The following is an 18,161-nucleotide window of genomic DNA, read 5'->3' as shown; positions in this document are numbered from 1 at the left end:
ATTTAAATATTAAATTTATACCTTATTCGCTATATAGTCCAAATTTATACCTAATTAAGTACTATTTTAGAAGGCTTAAAGGCTTTCTAAATAACTATAAGGTTATAGGGGCTTCTAAAAAGGCTAAGGAAGCTATAGAAAAGTATATAAAGTAGGTATAGTAGGAGGATATTAAAATAAATGCCTATATTATAAAGAAATCGTTAACTATAACATTTATACTAAAGGCCCTTACCTATATTATGTATAGAGGAAATAATAACTAGACAGAATAATTATATACTTTATTTAGACGGAATTAATATATTTTTAGTATTATTATAGCTTTTTAAATATTTACGGAGGCATTAAATTTTATAACCCCTATTAGCGCCAATTCTAATTATAATATAAGCCTTACCCTTTATACGTTAATATTATTAAGACGAAGGCAATTACCTAAATAGCCGTACTAATCTAGCTTACAGCCTCTATATAGGGAGCCTCCTTCTAAAAGGCGCGGATAGTATACTCCGCCGTAGTCTGGCTAGTAATCTTATATAAATATAGTACCTAGTACTTACTACCAGAGTAAATAAAGCCTAAGGAGATAAGTAAAACTAAGCTATACTAGCTAGGTATAGTATAGAACCTATGCCTCTGTACCATTATAGGGGCGTATAAATTAACGCTAATAGTAGTACTAGAGTATAAGTGTCAGGTAATTCGTTACCTCGCCTATATATATTGTTCCGCACAGCGTACCTAGCATTAAGCCAGTCACTCGCTTACCTTTTGGGGTTTGTGCTGTAGCTAAGTAGTGCGGAGCTTATTACCTCATAATAAGACGGGGTTTCCGCCGCTTTAGATATACCTTAAAAAGCTAATTATAGCCTATATAAAGAGGACATAGGAAGAACTAGTAAAAGAGCATATTAAGAGGGAGTGTAATACTATACGGGCTATAATAGCCTACTAACTCCGGCCTAAAATAAAGCTACTAATACGGCCCACTAGACGGGATAAGCTTAAGAAGATAGTGGCCGCTATTATAGGAATAGATATATAACTAATAGACTTATCTAAAGTGCAGTATAAGAGAAGTAGAAGGGCTAGAGTATAAGAGGTATTTAAGGAGCGGTAGAAAAGAGAATAGGAAAAGTACTAGAGCATACTTACCTACTATATAACGGCCTAGGCTAAGCTATAGAATAAGGAAGTTTTTAAACGCTATATAAAGCTTATAAAGGTAAAGAGTATAATTAATACACTGCTTAGAACTAAGTATATAGGGCTTAATAGATACCTCTACTACTAAAAAGTACTAGGGTACCTAACTCTAGCCTACCTATACGGCTACGGCTAACAATTAATAATATATATAATAGTGTTCTACCCTAGACACGCTACTAGCTAGGCGGAAATATATTACTATACTAAAATATCCTTATATAAAGAGCTTTTAACTAAGTTAAAGGCTGCTAAGGTAGTTACGGACTAGTTTATATAGATAAACCTCTTACTATACCTTTTATTTGCTAGAGAGCTAGTAGGGGCAAAGGGAAGAGGCTAGGAAGTGCTATAAGAGGTAAAGGATAAATACTATAGGGATAGTAGAATATAATAGAACTTTATAGGGGGCAACCTAGCAGAATTTAGCAGAACTAGTAGAATATTAGCAACTTAGTAAAATTTAGTAGATTTTAGTAGATTTTAGCAACTTAATAGAGTTTAATAGAGTTTTAGCAACCTAATAGAATCTAACAGAATTTAGCAACCTAGTAAAATTTAGTAGAATTTTGGCAACCTAATAGAATTTAGCAGAATTTGGTATAAAGGGCGAGGCTTATATTATAATTAGAATTGGCGCTAATAGGGGTTATAAAATTAAATGCCTCCGTAAATATTTAAAAAGCTATAATAATACTAAAAATATATTAATTCCGTCTAAATAAAGTTTATAATTATTTTATTTAGTTATTATTTCCTCCATACGCAATATAGGTAAGGGCCTTTAGTATAAATATTATAGTTAACGATTTCTTTATAATATAGGCATTTATTTTAATATCCTCCTACTATACCTACTTTATATACTTTTCTATAGCTTCCTTAGCCTTTTTAAAAGCCCCTATAACCTTATAGTTATTTAAAAAGCCTTTAAGCCTTCTAAAATAGTACTTAATTAGGTATAAATTTAGACTATATAGCAAATAAGATGCGAATTTAATATTTAAATTAGCTGCCTTCTATTTTAACTTAGTATAAGCTGCCTAGTATAGGCGTACGTTATCCTTAATAAGGAATACCTTAGAATATAGGTTAGTATTATAAACTATATAATAATATAGGTAGATTTATGCCTTAAGTATATAGTTAGTATACTAGTTGGCATCTATACCCTTTTTAGCCCCCTTAGTAAATAGTTTATGCTTTTAATAACGCTTTAGGTTAAACAACTATTTAAGGCCCTTATTACTTCTTAATTCTAAATATTCTAATTTAAATCGCTTATTCTATAGCTTTATATTATTATTAAGGGCATAGAGTTTCTTTTACTTAGGGGTACCCTTTTCTAAAGCTTTTTTTCTTTACCCCTACTTTTTAAGAAGATCCTTTTTATTCTTCTTTATAAGGTCTAATTTAGAAACTACTTACTACTCTTTTATCTCCTTAACCTAAATTACTATAGGCCTCTTATATCTTATATCTAAGGATATAACAGCGTATAGTATAAGCTTAAGCTATATAGGGGGGTCCTAAATTAAGTATTTATTTATATTAACTTTAATAGGCCTTATAATCTTTTAAATAGCCCCTAAGCCCCCTTTATAGGCCTTACTTACTTTATTTACTATTACCTAATATATAGGGTATTACTTTTAGAGTTGCTAAATAATCTAAATATAGTATATAATTCGGTTCCTTTTATCCTTAGGCCTTAAAAAGGGCTTCTTTAGACGCCTTCCTCTTATAAGCTTATAGTTATATACTAAATCTCTGTAATTATAGGCTATTTCCTTATATTGGCGCCTTCCTTAATAGTGAATTTTATATACTTCGGCAGCCCCTAATCTAGCATTTTGGAGTTTATATATATTAAAGCGTATTATATTAGCCCTAATATTTATAAATATTTTAGAGCCATTTTAAACCCTTAGGGGGCGCCCTAGCCTATTTAATTTAGTGCTAAAAGTATCTAAAAGGTTGTTAAAATTGGTATTTCTAGCATTATTACATGCCTTAAGGTAGATTTTGTTGTAAGTATTGGCTATAACCCCTAATTTAGCCTTAATTTAGGCCTAAGTTAAATTAGTAAAGGTCCTAAGCATAATTATAGCTAATTTTAATTAAATTGGAAGGTCGTTAGACCCGCTAAGGCGCCCTCCGCGCGTGTATTGTGGCATTTTATAGTATTATTTATAAAATCTCACGAGAAATTAGATTAATGTTCGTCACATGATCGCTTACCGCCTATCTCCTATTAGCTAAATCAGCCCTACACGGTCCTCCCCCTAATGCGGCAGAAAATCAAGATTCTAATTATACAGTAAGCCCCGCCCTTTGTAACCTAGTAGAATTTAGTAAAATTTAATAACCTAATAGAATTTAGCAGAACTTTAGCAACCTAATAGAATTTAGCAGAATTTAGTAACCTAGTAGAATTTAGCAGAAGTTAATATTCTAGTAAAATCTGGGAAAACTTAGCAAGTTATAAAGCTGCGTACGTTAACGTAGTTATAGATAATAGAACCTTCTATACTACTACTAGCCTTATAGGCCTCTAGCCTATACCCTACCTAAATAGCTAAAGCAGCTAGGAATAGAACCTAGAACCTAGCTATATACCCTACTAGATAAACCTAGGAGTACGCATTAAGATAGCTTTTCTATAGCGCTTTAAAGAGACGTCTACTTATGCTTAGTAGTTACTAATTAGAAGAAAGGCTATATAGGCCATATAATAAGAGAAGGAGAGGTTTTATCCAGCCCTAGCTGTACGGTTTCCCTCTTATATATATATATATATACCTATATAAACCCACTATATGGACCCTAATAGAAGCCGTAATAGTGTAATTAAATATTATAATATAATATATCGCCTTTTATACGTTTAGTAGCTAATATAAAAGGCTTTAGGGTTTTAATAAGCTGCTTAACTTCCGCCTAATTTTCTTTAGTAAGAAAGTTCTGCGTAAGGTTATAGCTATTATTAATAGGCTTCCTTTAAGTTAGCAGATATTTATTAATCCCTTTTTTAAGAAGTAGCGTCTATTAAAGTATAAAGTAGGTAGAATTTTACTAAATACTACTGTCTTAATAAGTATAAGTTTGGCTTAATTAAAGAGCTCATCCTCTATATAAGCCTTAGATTAATTTTTAGTAAAGTCCTAGTAGTAAGCTATAGATTATATAATATATTAAATATTATTATAAACCTTTTAATAACACCTTTCTGCCGTATAAGGTTAAATTTAGCTTAATTACTAGCACTAATTAGCAAGCGTTTAAGCTTGCTAATACCTTTACTATATAGTAAGGCCTTAATAATAAGGTTTATAATATAGCCAATATACTAGAGTTGTTCCCTTTTTATTACTATAAGGCTTTATAAAAGGTGTTTATAGAGCTTGTTATTATTAGTAGCGGTATTAGCTATTAGATAGCTAAGCTTATATTTAAATTAATACTTCTAAATAACCGTTGCTAAAGCTACTGAATCTGCTACTGGTATCTAATCAGGCCTTCTATCCAGCACTTCAACTGGTTTCGCATCTAGAACTACATCATCTCTCTCTGCGGGATCATCAACGTTTCTGGAAACTGGAGTCTCTTCAACTAGCTCTTCGCCGACCTGTTCACTTGCGTCTGTCTCGGCATCGATACCTCTCCCATTTACAGGGTTCAGTGGCTTCTCGACTATCGTCATATCCGCTACCGCCACGTCTACACAGTCTTCAACGGGCTACCTTTCTAGTAACGGAACTGTATCTAGTGATATACCAGGGCCAACGGCATCTTCATCTTCCAATCTTTGCGGCGAATACGACAACTTCACCCTTAGGTATGCATTTTTTTGATCTTTGTCGGTGGGAAGCTAATGAGAGATAGTGGGATGATACTCCAACTTCTGCCCCGACCAACACTACCACCTTCGCGGCACCACCAATCTTCAACCCGTATCACCACCTATTCTTCGCTAATGGATACGTTACGTTCTCCCCGAGTTCGAACCATACCCTCCAGCTTCGGCACTAAACGTAGCCATGTTCTTCCCAGGCCCAACATTGCTCTCAAGCGAGCCATTTGCAGGAAACGTGCTCCCTGGAGAAATCGGGGCTGGACCTTGTGCTTCGGTCAACGCATACTGGTTCAATGCGTACAGTGCCTTTTTCGGATGTGACGATGGGCCGGCGGATTGCGTTATGCAAATCTCTGGTTATCAGTACGATGGGCAGGGAAGTTCTGGAAGCTCAGGAGAATGCGATGATCCCGACTTGTCATGGATTCAAGAACTGCCATCTAACGCCAGTCACGTTTTCAGGCCATTCCCGCAATCTCTCGGGCATCCAGTTCGACGCTTTCATCAACGGAACAGGTCCACAAGTGCTATACAAACCCCTAAGCACCTACTACTAAACTGTAGCCTATATTGGGGAGAAAGAAGAGAAATACAAAGAAAACTAGGCTCTTCTCTCTCTCTAAAGAAGTTATTTTGTACGGAAAAAGGAAAGAGGCGCTTTTTCTATTTCTAGATAAGACAGGAATAACTACTAGAAATGGCTAATAGCAGCGGGATCCCTAGAAGGAGGCAACTCCCACTAGGCTTCTAGTAGATAGACAGTAGAGAGTAAAAGGACAGAAATGAATTATAAATAGGATAGAGATAGGCGTTAGGGTTTCTTATAGTCTTTCCTATTATTTCCTTACTACCTAATAGTTGTCAGCAACCTAGTATTCTACTAGGAAGCGGTAAACCCCTAGCTTAGAGGTTTATAAATTACTAGGACATAGCTACTAGTACATGCTAAGCTGCCTAGAAAGGATTCATGTATATAGAACTATAGCGCCATAGCCTAGAGGCTGTATGCGCAGTATTGTATGTAGTGCGGTACAATGGATATAAAAAAAATAGGGGTAAAAACAGGTCCACAGGTCTTCATGATGGACAGTCTGGCGATGGGTTGGGTGAACAACACGTGCTCAGTAGGCATTCTGCGCATCAGAAACCGCAAGTAGTGCGGGGCAAAAGATATCTGTGGCGACGATGTGCTAACTCTACTGTGTTAGACTGGGGGGCTCCATGAGGTGGCGTAAGGGATGTGTCCGGGTTACGAGCGGGGGTTGCTACATGTACTCATTCTTGCTTGCTACGTGAGTCCTGAGGTCTCGGAATATGGGTTCTGTTGGCATGATAAGAAAAATACAAATAAAAGCACAAATTACAGGTTGTTGATATATTCCCCGGGGACATGTAATCATGGTGATTTAGTATGTTTGAGGTTGCGCAGAACCCCTTGTCTCCATTTCTTGATGAGGCGAAAAACGGCTTTCTGCGCGCACCGAGCGTCTTGCAATTGCTTCTATTGCTTCTAGCTCCACGTGCGCGCATCATTTACAGCGACATGCCTCTAGCTTCTTATCTACATAGACATCATCTCACTCTCCACCATCTTGACGCGTGACTCTGTTGGGAGCAAAACGGCCTGGTGCTTGGCGACCGCGTGACGTGCTTCTGGCAGCAATTTGCGAGGGACGACAGCTGCCGGAATTGCAAACCAGAGGCCTCTGCTGCTTCTGTTACAGGCGCTGCTCTTACTTGTTTCGCCGTCCTCCCTGCAACTCGCTGCCATCCTGCAGCTTCATCACTGCGTTACTGCGTTTCTAAGTTACTGCGTTATTGCGTTACTACATTACTGCATTATCGCATTATTGCATTCGTGGGCTCCCCCCAAAAGGCCTGGATAGCATCCCTGCGGTTCCTGTGTGATTCGGCGCTAAGCGAGCTGGTCACAGGCTTCGTGGGAGCCTTTTACCTCCGAGTCCCTGTCTGCCTTTGATTTGAGGCTCCTCCAACACCAAAACCTCACATCCAACCCTTTCGTTGCAGCCTCACCCAACTTGGGCCTCTGGCTGCCTCACGAGAGTTATGACAGCTTTCCCGCCTCAGAACCCACCTCCCTCCGACCTCTCCTCCACACCCCACCACGATCTCCCCCCACCAGATCTGCAACACCGTGCTATCTCAGATACCATGAGCACCTTCACCCCAACCTTCCCGCCTGCAAACGACACCCAAGGCCAGAGAATACCACAGCGACAGTCCGGAGACTTTCGCACACAATCTTCAAACGGCACCGTCCCGGGCGCAAACGGCAACGGTGCTGTCCCAGTACCTGCAGTCCCACATAGTCGCATGGGCAACGGGCATCCTGCGAACATGCGCGGAATGGGCTTCGATGGGCCGAGGAGCCCGCCCAACAACAAGAGTGAGAGAACCTGGTTTCTGAGCGTCATTCGACACGACGCAGCCCTGTTAACTCACCTAGGCACCTCACATGTACCCTGCAAGTTCTACCGACAAGGAGCTTGCCAAGCTGGCAAAGCTTGTCCGTTCCTGCATTCCGATGAACCTCTGGCGGAGAGAGCTCCGTGCAAATACTTCACCAAGGCAAGTCCTCTTTCGCCCAATTTTTTGCGAGTGAGATGACCGCTAACCGTGTGCTAAGGGAAATTGCAAATTCGGCGGAAAATGCGCTCTCTTACACATCCTCCCAGATGGCCGTGTCGTCAATCGACCAAATATGGGTGCTGGAGGAGGACATCTGAATCTTGGTGGCCGTGTCAACCTACCTCATAACCCGGAATCCGCTCCAGGCAGCTCACTGCTTACAATGCAAGCTCACATGGCTCCGCTGCAGCAACCAAACTATCCATATCCGATGCAGGATGAATACTTTGGAGCCCAGTCTAAGCCTCACTACGATATGATCCCTACCATTGATACCACTTTCTCATCTCATCCTGGCTCACAGTATGGCTCTCCTCCAAATGAAGGCGGCCGTATGCCAATATCTCCCGTCCAGAAAGGCCTCAGTGTTCTAGACGCTACTCTCCCTGCATCATTCGACAGTCAAGGTATCTCCCACATTGCCCGCTACGGGCAACTAGCTGCATCCGTTCCGTCAAGATTTGGCCTCGAATCGTCTCCTCCATCCTCCTTCCAGCACAAGGCCATCGGTGACTCTCCAGCGCTGCGTAATCTTCACAACTCTGCATTTGGTGACGACTCTCGAAATGGAAAGAACGGCCTTCTTGCGTCGTCACCTCCGGACACGAATGAGCAGCCTTTTGGACGCCGTATTATGCATTCCGAGCGATTTTCCAAGTCTAAGAATATGATGTCAGCAAGCTTAGGCGCGCGGCCTCCTCTCACCACCACGGATGACTGGGATGAGGAGAACTTCACATTCGAGGAGGACCTTGTTCCGACAGCATTGCACGACCTCCTGACTCCACAAGAGAAGATGCGCCGCTTCTCACGTGACCGTATTGAAGATGAAGGCAATACGCTATCACACCGACACTCACTCTCTGGCCTCGGTGCCTCGCCTGCGGATTCTAACTCAAAGGTCGGCTCGCCATCCGCAGCAACTTCCTCTCCGTCCCGCTTCGGTGCGCTATGGACGCGTGCTCGTCAGAACGAAGGTGGACTAGAGTCTGGCTCCTTACCCGGCGTTTCGGCCTTCGGCCATGTCGGCTCGCCACTTCGAAACTCGAGCTTACATCCCGGTGCCAGCCCATCAATGCGTGCGATATCCAAACCCACATCGGGTGACGTGAGTCCCTTCGTCTCGTCACCGCCACGCCAGGCCACTATGAGCATGATCAGCCAACAGCTGCAGCGCACGCGGCTTTCCTCACGTGCATCCGAAGGCTCGGAAGGGTCTGGGTTTGGCGCAGCAGGCTCGCTGCATCCGGGACTAGGCATGGGCCGCGTGACATCCAGCTCGAGCGTCGGCAGCTCAGGAGGTGGGCGTCTTAGTGTCGACCGCGCTGTCAGCAGTTCTAGCGTGGGTCGTGAGCGGATTGAAGAGGAGCAGGGCCTGTTTAGCATGGAAGAAGAAGAGGAAATGGAGAAGGAGAAAGAGAGGCGGAAGGATGGGTCTGCTGGTGGCTCTACACCTGGTGGTGCAGCTGGAAAGCGGTATTCGGGTCCCTGGGGGCTGGGATTCGGGAAGTCAAGTCCGAGTTTAGGGCCGATCGGGGGGCAGCGGGCTAGTAGTGGGAACGTGGGCAGTTTGGGAAAAGAGGGCGGAGTCTGGGGAAATGGAATGTGAGGAGAGGATCTGACACGCCATGTTGGGATTGATACTGAAGGGATGTAAATTTTCCGTGGGAGGAGTTCAAACGAGCAAAATGCAAAAATTCTGCGGAATCGATCGGCAAAAAAGGCATTTATCGGAGCAAGGCTCAAAAAAACCAAACGGCAAAAAACTCTCTCTTCCACAAATAAATTAAATACGGGCGTTTATTTGGAACGACGAAAAATTTCCCTCTCTTCGGTCCGATTCAACTCGGTTCTCCTGCCCATCTTTCCATGTGGATGACGATGACGACGATGGGCTATGAACGATGAGCGACGAGAGATACGAATGGCATACAGCGAGCGAGCAACGAGGAAACCGATCCCCTTCACACCATTTTCACAGACTACATCCTTTCCCTTGCTACATCTACTACTTTCCACTACTCCAAATTCATCCAGCCTGGTGTTTCTGGAGTTTTTTCTTTCTTTCCTCTTTCTTCTTATCCATGGTCAGTGCTAACCAACAGCGCATACTACATTGCACCACATACTGTTGCTACTTGTTTCCATCTGGCGACTGTGCATTTACTTCTTTTCTACACTTCTGGCCTGCTTACATTTCTGGCGAGCGGACAGGTGGGCGAGCCGGGGGCGTATGCTGCTATTGTACTCCTCCCTTTCTTTCCTCTCACTTCTGGTTTGTGGTTCTCGATTCTGTGTTCGATCTGCCGAGGGGATCCCGGCCGGCTTCTCCGCTGCAACTGGTTCGACTCTGCCGGCTTGCCTGCTTCTGCTCGTCGCACTATCTGCCCGATATGTCATGCTCGGTCGATCTGCCACGCTCTCCGATGCAACTGTAGAAATTTCTCAACATGTGTCCAACACTTAATTTTCCTTCCCTGCCTCTCTCTCTCTCTTTTATCTAAACCGTTCCAGGTTCTTCTACAACTAAACTGGCACTTGTGAGATGTAGGCATTTCAACGGGGTTTTTCTTGGCTATGGCGTGGGCGTTTTCGGGAGTCGTGAGGGATTGGGTATATTTCTCTCTCTTTTCTCTGCTCTTCTCTTTTTGGTGAGGGAACTGCTGGCTGGAAGGCAACAAGGCTACGCGATGATTGTTTATAAAGATTTTTTTGTTTGTGGCTGGGGCGGTGGGAGGCTTGGGATATGTGATATATGCATAAGAGAGCTAGGATAGAGAATGGTAGCTTGTGAGATTGAGGTATGGTGAAAGATTGATTGAGGAAGACATGCCAGTGCTAGTTTTTTGTGTGAGATTGTCCGTGGAGAGCAACACCTTGTCATAAACATTTCGTACTGTGCTGTAGTAGATATCCACAAAGTACGCAACTTGCTGAAGTACAGCCTGGATGTCTGCGTGCGCACAATGACGCAGCAATTTTGCTAACAAGTGCATGGCCCAATATACGAGAAAGGCAAAGTTGTCAATTTTTAAGTTTTCAGTAAGGATTTAAGCTTGATATTCTCTAGTCGCATATACTAGGGAGAAGCGAAATCGCTGCATCGTCTCGCGCGCCTACCGTAGAGGGGAAAGAAGGGATTGGCAAGTTGGAAACAAAACTTGAAAAATTTCAGGGCCAGGTCGACACTACCTCGTTGATATGCATTCGGTAGGCCTATTGTTTATCTGGTCCATGATGATTCTTGCTCACGAATAGTGTAGGGAAAGTATTGACAAGTTGCAAAACGACAGACCCTCGGCTTAATGGAGATATTTTAATGTGTGCGGCTCTTATTAATCGAATTTGTAGAAGATTAGTCGTTTGCAAAACGAACTGGAATCCTTGGTATGTAGGTCCCTAATTTTTGCACCCAACCTTACGTATAAAACCGTGAGATAGTAGTATATTTTCCACGTTAAACGCGCCTTACTGTCAACTCCCTGCTATTAGTTAGTAAGTTAAAGCCGACGCCGCCCCGCTATTTGCCCCGTTTTGACGCATTTGGTGTTATAGTCCCTTATACTAACCCTGCTTGTCGCGCGGATATAGTCCGCTTACTTAAATTGGGCTAGCGACTAGATGCTATTATAGAAGAGCTATATATTTATTAAACTACTATATATAATACTAAACATGACCTTATATAATATGGCTAGCCTATTAGGCCTTATATAGCATGACCTTATATAATATGGCTAGCCTATTAGGCCTTATATAGAAGAATGCCTAGTGGCGTTAATAAGAGCTAATAAAGAAGCCCTTCTTAAACTCTACGGCAGCTAGAAATATTTAGATAAAATTTAGTACTGGCTCTATTACGAACGCGATCTTAATGTTATTTATTCTATAATTTACTGTATTTTTTTTTTAAAAAAAAAGGGTAGGTAAGAAAGGTAATTAGGTATATAGCGTAGGGTTATAACTTATAGCTAAGGGAGCTCTATTATAATAATGTAAGGCGGTTTCTAGTAGATATTATAGTATTCCTTTATAAGGCTATTTTAATAAAAAGACTAGCTAGTAGATAAGAGGGCGAGCTCTAGTTAGTAAAGAAGCGTACTATTAAGGCGATTCTTAAAGGGGCAATACTTAGAGTATTTACGCAGCTATAACAATCAATAGCTAGGTTTGCCACTAAGCCTATAAAGGCTATTTTAATATTAACGACTTTATTAGGTAGCTACACAGCTACCTATTTCCTACGCTTTATAAATAATATCTAAATTAGATTATAGTAATCGTAATAGATAACCTTAAGGTTTATATTAACGCGGGGGTTCTAGCTGCTATTAAAGAGGAGGGCTATATCCTTTACTATCTACTATTATACTTACTAGGCTTTAATCTAATTAAGCTTATATAGGCCATTTTAAAGACGTAGATCCATTACTAGCATCTATTTACTTAAGAATTCTACTATAATTATAGTAAGTTTCTTAAGCAAGCTATCTACGAAAGTAGGTGCAATTCCTTTACTAGTAGTAATTTTAATATACTATAGGGGGAATATATAAAAAATAGGCTAATCTAGAGCGTTTTCGGCGTTAATTAGAGTAATTTAAGCGTAGCATTAAGGTTAAGGGCTAGGGGAGTTAACTGCGGCCTTTAATATTGCTATAGGCATTTACTAGGAAATCGTCTAATATTAAATTACTATAGAAAACATACCCTTTTACCTAGTTTATAATCCTATATATACGTATAAAGCCTCTTACTAGGTCTATTAGGGCGTTCGCTACTATAGTAGCCTTTTACTGCTTATAGTATATTTTAAACTTATAGAGCTAGCTAGCTATATTACTAATGAAGCTGTTAGCGGCACCTAACTATTGCTAATAGAGCGAGTACTGCTAGCTAGAGGAGCTGTTGCTGGCGTTGACTTTAAGGCCTACTTTACGGCCTTTTTCGCGGGCACTAGGAAACGCGTTAAAATAGGGCAAATAGCGGGGTGACGTCGGCTTCAACTTACTAACTAACGGTAGGGGGTTACGTTAACAATAGGAGTCTATGCCACCTTACGCACGGTACCACTTCGCGCACAGCTTTTCCTCTCTAAAAAAGACTAAAATTGACCTTTTTATACTACCTATTACTTAATAACCTTATAATAAAATTTTATAAAAATTTAAATATAGCTTATTAAGTATTAAGACTATATTTTTATAATATAAAATTATAAAATATAAAGCCATATTTATATTAAAATTAAGACTAAAAAAGTAATATTTTATTATATACTATATTTATTAATAATATTATTAATAGCTTTATTATATACTTATATTTTATATATATATTTTATATATTAAACATTATATATTATATATATATTTAATTTTATATTAATTTATATACTAAAACTATAAATAAAGCTTAAAGATACTATTTATTAAGAAACCTAAAGGAGGCTTAAGGTTTTATATTAATTATTAAGCCCTAGAAAAAGGAGCTCTTACTATACCCGGCCTAAAAAGACTAAAACCAACTAAAACGAACCCTAAAAAACACCTAGAGAATCCCTTTGAGATGTATGCATCGCAGGGGAGGCACACGTCAACCGACGGTGGCTTGTACTCGCGCGCAACCGCCAGATCCACGCCTAATAACGGCCCTCTATAACAAAGACGGGCGAATACCACACTACAAAGCGGAAATACCTCTATTAAGAAGGCATTTAATAAAATATAAAGCCTACTAGACGCGTCTAGTATCTAAAATTATAGGGGAGTAACTATTAGCTATAATAAACTAATATAGCTAGTAGAATGGCTCCGCTAGTCTAGTAAACCTTAGGCGCCCCTCTAGTAAACCCTTAATTAAATCCTCTAACGGCTAAGTAAAAATAAAAATAAATAAAAACCCCCCTTACTAGCGAACCGCACCTAGGCTGCCGTAGCTATACTTTTATAGTATAGGGAACCTACCCCCCTTAAGATAATAACCGGGTATATAATTACAATATGACTAAATATAGAAAAAGTAAAGGGGCTTAGGGGATAATTAGAATTAGAAGTCCTTATAGAAATTTATAAAAAGGGTTATAACATAGTTATAATCTAATACCTTAGGAGCAGAGATATTAAAGTTACCTTAAAGGACTAATAGGTAAAGGAACGAGCCGTAAGGGTAGAGGATAGGCTAGGAGAATATATTAGCATAAAAGTGCTCCGTAAAGACTACCTAGTTAAAGTCTTAGTGGTTCCTATAAGCCTTAGGGTAGAAAAGAAACGCTAGGTAGACAATATAGTAACTATATAAGAGATAGTAAAATATATAAAACGCCTTATACTAGGCCTTAAGATTACCCAAATCTAATAGCTTTAATATAAACTAAGTAAATAATAAAAATAATAAGAGGATATAAGGGTCGCTAAAGACTTGCTAGGGAGACGCTGGTTAAACGTATAGCTCCCTTATTATTAGCACACATATACTAGAAATATAAAAACTCTTTATTTAAAAAGGAATAATTATAAATAGCCTTATATATAACGCAAGACTCTATAACTATAGACTACGCTTAAAATAATACTACTGCTGTATATAATAGGGACACACCTAATCCATATACGCAGTATAGGTGTGCTGCGGCCACTATATAGGCCCCTATAATATAAGACACTGCTTAAATTAAGACTAAATAAAATATATAAACTGCTACTAAAGCATATATAAGGCGTAGGAGAGAGAAGACTATATTAAATATAGGAGGCGGAAGGTAAGAGCTTAACAGCTATAGGAATAACTATATACTAGGTTATATAAATGGAAATAATAGGCAATAAGCTAAGGGGACGTAGGTGCCTTCCTAGCGTTTCCTACCTTTAGTACTAAGGGGCTAGGCTAGCTATCCCAAGCCTTAACGGGCCAAAAGCGGCGCCGCGTAATATTACTAGACTATATAGGGATATAAGGGTTACAGGGGATATAAGGGAGAGGACGCCCTATAGGAAGACCCCTATAGATAGCTATAGCAAGCTTAAAACTAGGACAATTAAGAATTAGATTTAACGCGGTAAATATAATATTTATAGCCAACCTATAAAGGGTATATAGCCAGCTACAGTTAAACCCCCTTATAACAATACGACTTATTTAGCCGACCGTATTGTAATACCAAGGGTATCGTTATATTTAGTATTTATATATAAAATATACCAAAAATTAAAATTAGGTAATGATATTATATATCTACACCTATAAATTCGCAATTAAGCGATTGGCTACACTAAAATACATTATAATTAATTGCTGTTTGGTGTTCTAACTTCGTCAATTTTAGAGTCATCGCTCATGCCTTAATAGAGTCGTAATTATGTCTCTATTACAATCTTCCTACTATTCCTTATAAAGATAAAGCTTTTATAAGGCGTCAAGCGCCTTATTAAGCTTAATTTGGGATTGCTTAACGACTTCCTCATCTATCTCTGCATCGCGATCGGGCCCTGCGTAGAGCTCTACTATATGCTTAATAAGATCCTCTATTAAATCCTCTACTTCCTTACCTAGTAGCTTAATAAAATCCTAAATATTCATTACGGCATGGATTCTTCCTACTGCTTATAGCTCTTCTGCTATTACCTGCAGCTTATTAATAATAGGAGGATCTATATAACCCTAGGGGTGAGGCCGTAGGCCTATACAAAAGCTAAATAGTATAGATTTAATAAAGCAGTTCTTAATTATTTGCGGTGTAACCTCCTACTAAGCTGCAATTACCTATTAAATTGCCCATAGGACATGCATCTGCTTAATTAGATATTAGTTTTTAAGTAACTGCTCTACTATAAACCGCATCCAATATCTTCAGTAGAAGAGCTTAAAGTTTATAATTATCTCTTAGTTAAGAGGCTAGTATATAGAGGTGCAATTTGGGGGAAGGAACTCGACACACATATTCTTAAGAGAGCCGTTCTTAGAGGTCGTTTAAATAGCTACTTTATAAGCGCTAAAGCCGTTAATTAAGAGGAGCACCTTCCTGCTAGACATCCTTTTATTAAACTAGGTAAGCTAATTAAGTATAATAACCGTTGTTATCTAGGCCTTCTTATTATACCTCTAGATAATATCCAATAAGGCTATATTAACTTTATTAGCCGTAAAGTAATATAGCCGTTATGCTAAGCTAATTACGAGAAGAGGAAGCTTTTCAGAGCTATCTATATTGCAGTAATTGCCTAAAGAGATTTATACCTTTTACTTCTTTATTCCTAATTAAGCCTTAATAGCTAATATAGTATCCGGTATAGCCTTCTAAAATAGTCCTGTTTTATCCATATTAAAAACATCCTTTAATAGATAAGGTGTAATAATTGCTTAAAGCTCTATTATGCGATCCTCTGCTCCCTCCATATTAACTAAGGCAGCCTTACTATACTGCTTTCTCTTACAAATATTGTTGCGAGATTTAAAGCCTTCCAACCAGCCAGTAGACCACTTTAGCTCCGCTGTCTTAGCTAATACAGGTATCTATTACTATAACTAAGCAGCAGCAATACATATAAGCTCGCCGGAAATAGGAATGCGAGAGTTCTATAGGCGTTAGTGCCACTTAAAGAGAGCTTCTTCCAAAAGAGGTTGTTCAGCGTCCCTCTTACGCTCTCGCCTGCCTTGCCTACGTAGCAATTTAGCTATATTAAGGTGCTTAAACTTATTACTAAGTATTTCCGATATTAAGGATTAATTAATTCTGCGACGGAAGAAATTAGTAGCCTATTAAGCGAGCTGGCTTTGTAACAGGTGGGGGTAACTTTAATAGTAGGCGCGTATTTTTTGGCGTTTGAAGTTAGAAAACCCATAACGGCGTTACCTTTTAGAATTTTAATGTCTTGCTATAATAAATAAGGTAGAATTAGGTACAGAGAGTAAGATCTAAGGGTTATTTTAATAGATTTAAATCGTTGTATAGTGGTTATTAATGGCTGAATATACGGTGAGCAAGCGTCAAATCCAACGAATCAAAATCTGCTTATACCAATATTGGTGAGACACCTTAACGATATCACCAAAAGCCAGAATATCGTAATATTACACCAAAAAAGGATTAATTAAGGATATATATCGTAATATAGACAATATCGTAATATACCCTATATCGTTATAAGGGGGTTTAACTGTAGTAAGAATAGGGGAGGAACTAAAGATAATAATAGATTTAGATATAGAAGCGCTAGTAGGAATATAAAACACGGGAATAGAAAGCTTTATATAAAATAAGTAGTAATTAGGGTATAGATATAAGAGATAAAAGTTCTAAATATTCTAGAGAAAGTAGAAATAGAAGAAGTAAGGAATAAAGAAGAGGTAAAGGACCCCCACTAGGGGTCTGCCACCTATCCATTATATAGTATAACTGCGGCAACACAAACTACCGTCTTGTAAGGCCTTTACTAGATAATCTAGATCTAGAGAAATATTATATCCTTGCTATACGAGAGCCGTACTATAATACCTATATATAATTAACATACTGCCCCTAAGGATTTTAGCTTCTATACGAACCAAAAGTAGCTATACGCGTGTACTTTATAATTAGTAAGGCTATTAGCCTATCCTTATAGTTACAGCAGGCAGTTAACCTAGATATTATAATTATAATAATTCAGATATATAGGGGACCGGTATAAATTATTAATATATATAACCCTAGGGTTAAAGGGGTCCTATAAACAGAGAATATTATATTAGTAATAAGCTTATTAGAAACCAAAGGTATAGAGTCTATCCTACTAAGAGATATAAACCTCTACTACCCGCGGTAGGGGGTATCTATATTGCTACTAATTAATAGGTAAAGTGCCTACTAAGAGCTATAGATACCTAGGGCCTTAAGTTAGCTACCCCCCTAGGAGCAACTATATAGCAATAAGGAACCTTTAGAAGTATAATTAACCTTATATTTATAGATAAAGGCCTATACTAGAGACTTAAAAGGTATAACCCTAAAGAAGAATAGGCACTTACCTTAGACTATATCCCTATCTAAATATAGCTAGACTTAGATATTAAGGCGTAACTAAGTAGCAAAAGATATGCAATAAGGAAGCTTAAGATAAATAGTTTCCTTAATATAGTTAAACAACAACTCTAAAACCTAGAAGAAATCTACCCAATTCTAAATAAGTAAGGCTTATTAGCTACCCCTAAGGAAATTAACTAAAGACTAGAAAGGATTTAGGCAGCAATTAAAAATAGGCTAAAAGAGTACTGCCCGGTCTTAAAACCGGGCCCCTATACGTAATACGTATAGTCCATATAATATACGGTTCTTATTACTAGCCAATAATAAGCAAAAAGGAAATATATAAGTAGCTACAACCCTAAAAATAAGAGATAATATAAAGATATAAGAAACCAGTTAAAGAATACCCTAAAGAAAGAAGTAAGGAATAACTAGAGATAGTTT

General features: G+C 38.9%; 2 protein-coding genes across 2 annotated transcripts; both read left to right on the top strand.

Moving 5' to 3' along the window:
- Positions 1-7,132: 7,132 nt before the first annotated feature.
- K441DRAFT_687204 (uncharacterized protein) lies at positions 7,133-9,323 on the top strand (the record flags this gene model as incomplete). The annotated part of the gene is made up of 3 exons (XM_067652071.1): positions 7,133-7,472; positions 7,533-7,654; positions 7,713-9,323. The coding sequence occupies 3 exons, from the start codon at positions 7,133-7,135 to the stop codon at positions 9,321-9,323; spliced, it is 2,073 nt and encodes a 690-aa protein (XP_067503762.1).
- A 148-nt stretch (positions 9,324-9,471) lies between these two features.
- On the top strand, positions 9,472-10,317 carry K441DRAFT_115727 (uncharacterized protein). Its single transcript, XM_067639986.1, has one exon. It carries the CDS (start codon positions 9,619-9,621, stop codon positions 10,150-10,152), a length of 534 nt encoding a protein of 177 aa, XP_067503761.1. The 5' UTR covers positions 9,472-9,618; the 3' UTR covers positions 10,153-10,317.
- Positions 10,318-18,161: the final 7,844 nt, after the last annotated feature.

This window comes from Cenococcum geophilum (assembly GCF_001692895.1).
Source record: "Cenococcum geophilum 1.58 unplaced genomic scaffold K441scaffold_22, whole genome shotgun sequence".
NCBI classification, from domain to species: Eukaryota; Fungi; Ascomycota; class Dothideomycetes; order Gloniales; family Gloniaceae; genus Cenococcum; species Cenococcum geophilum.
Note: the sequence above shows the minus strand (reverse complement) of the source record. Positions and strands in the feature narration are given on the sequence as shown.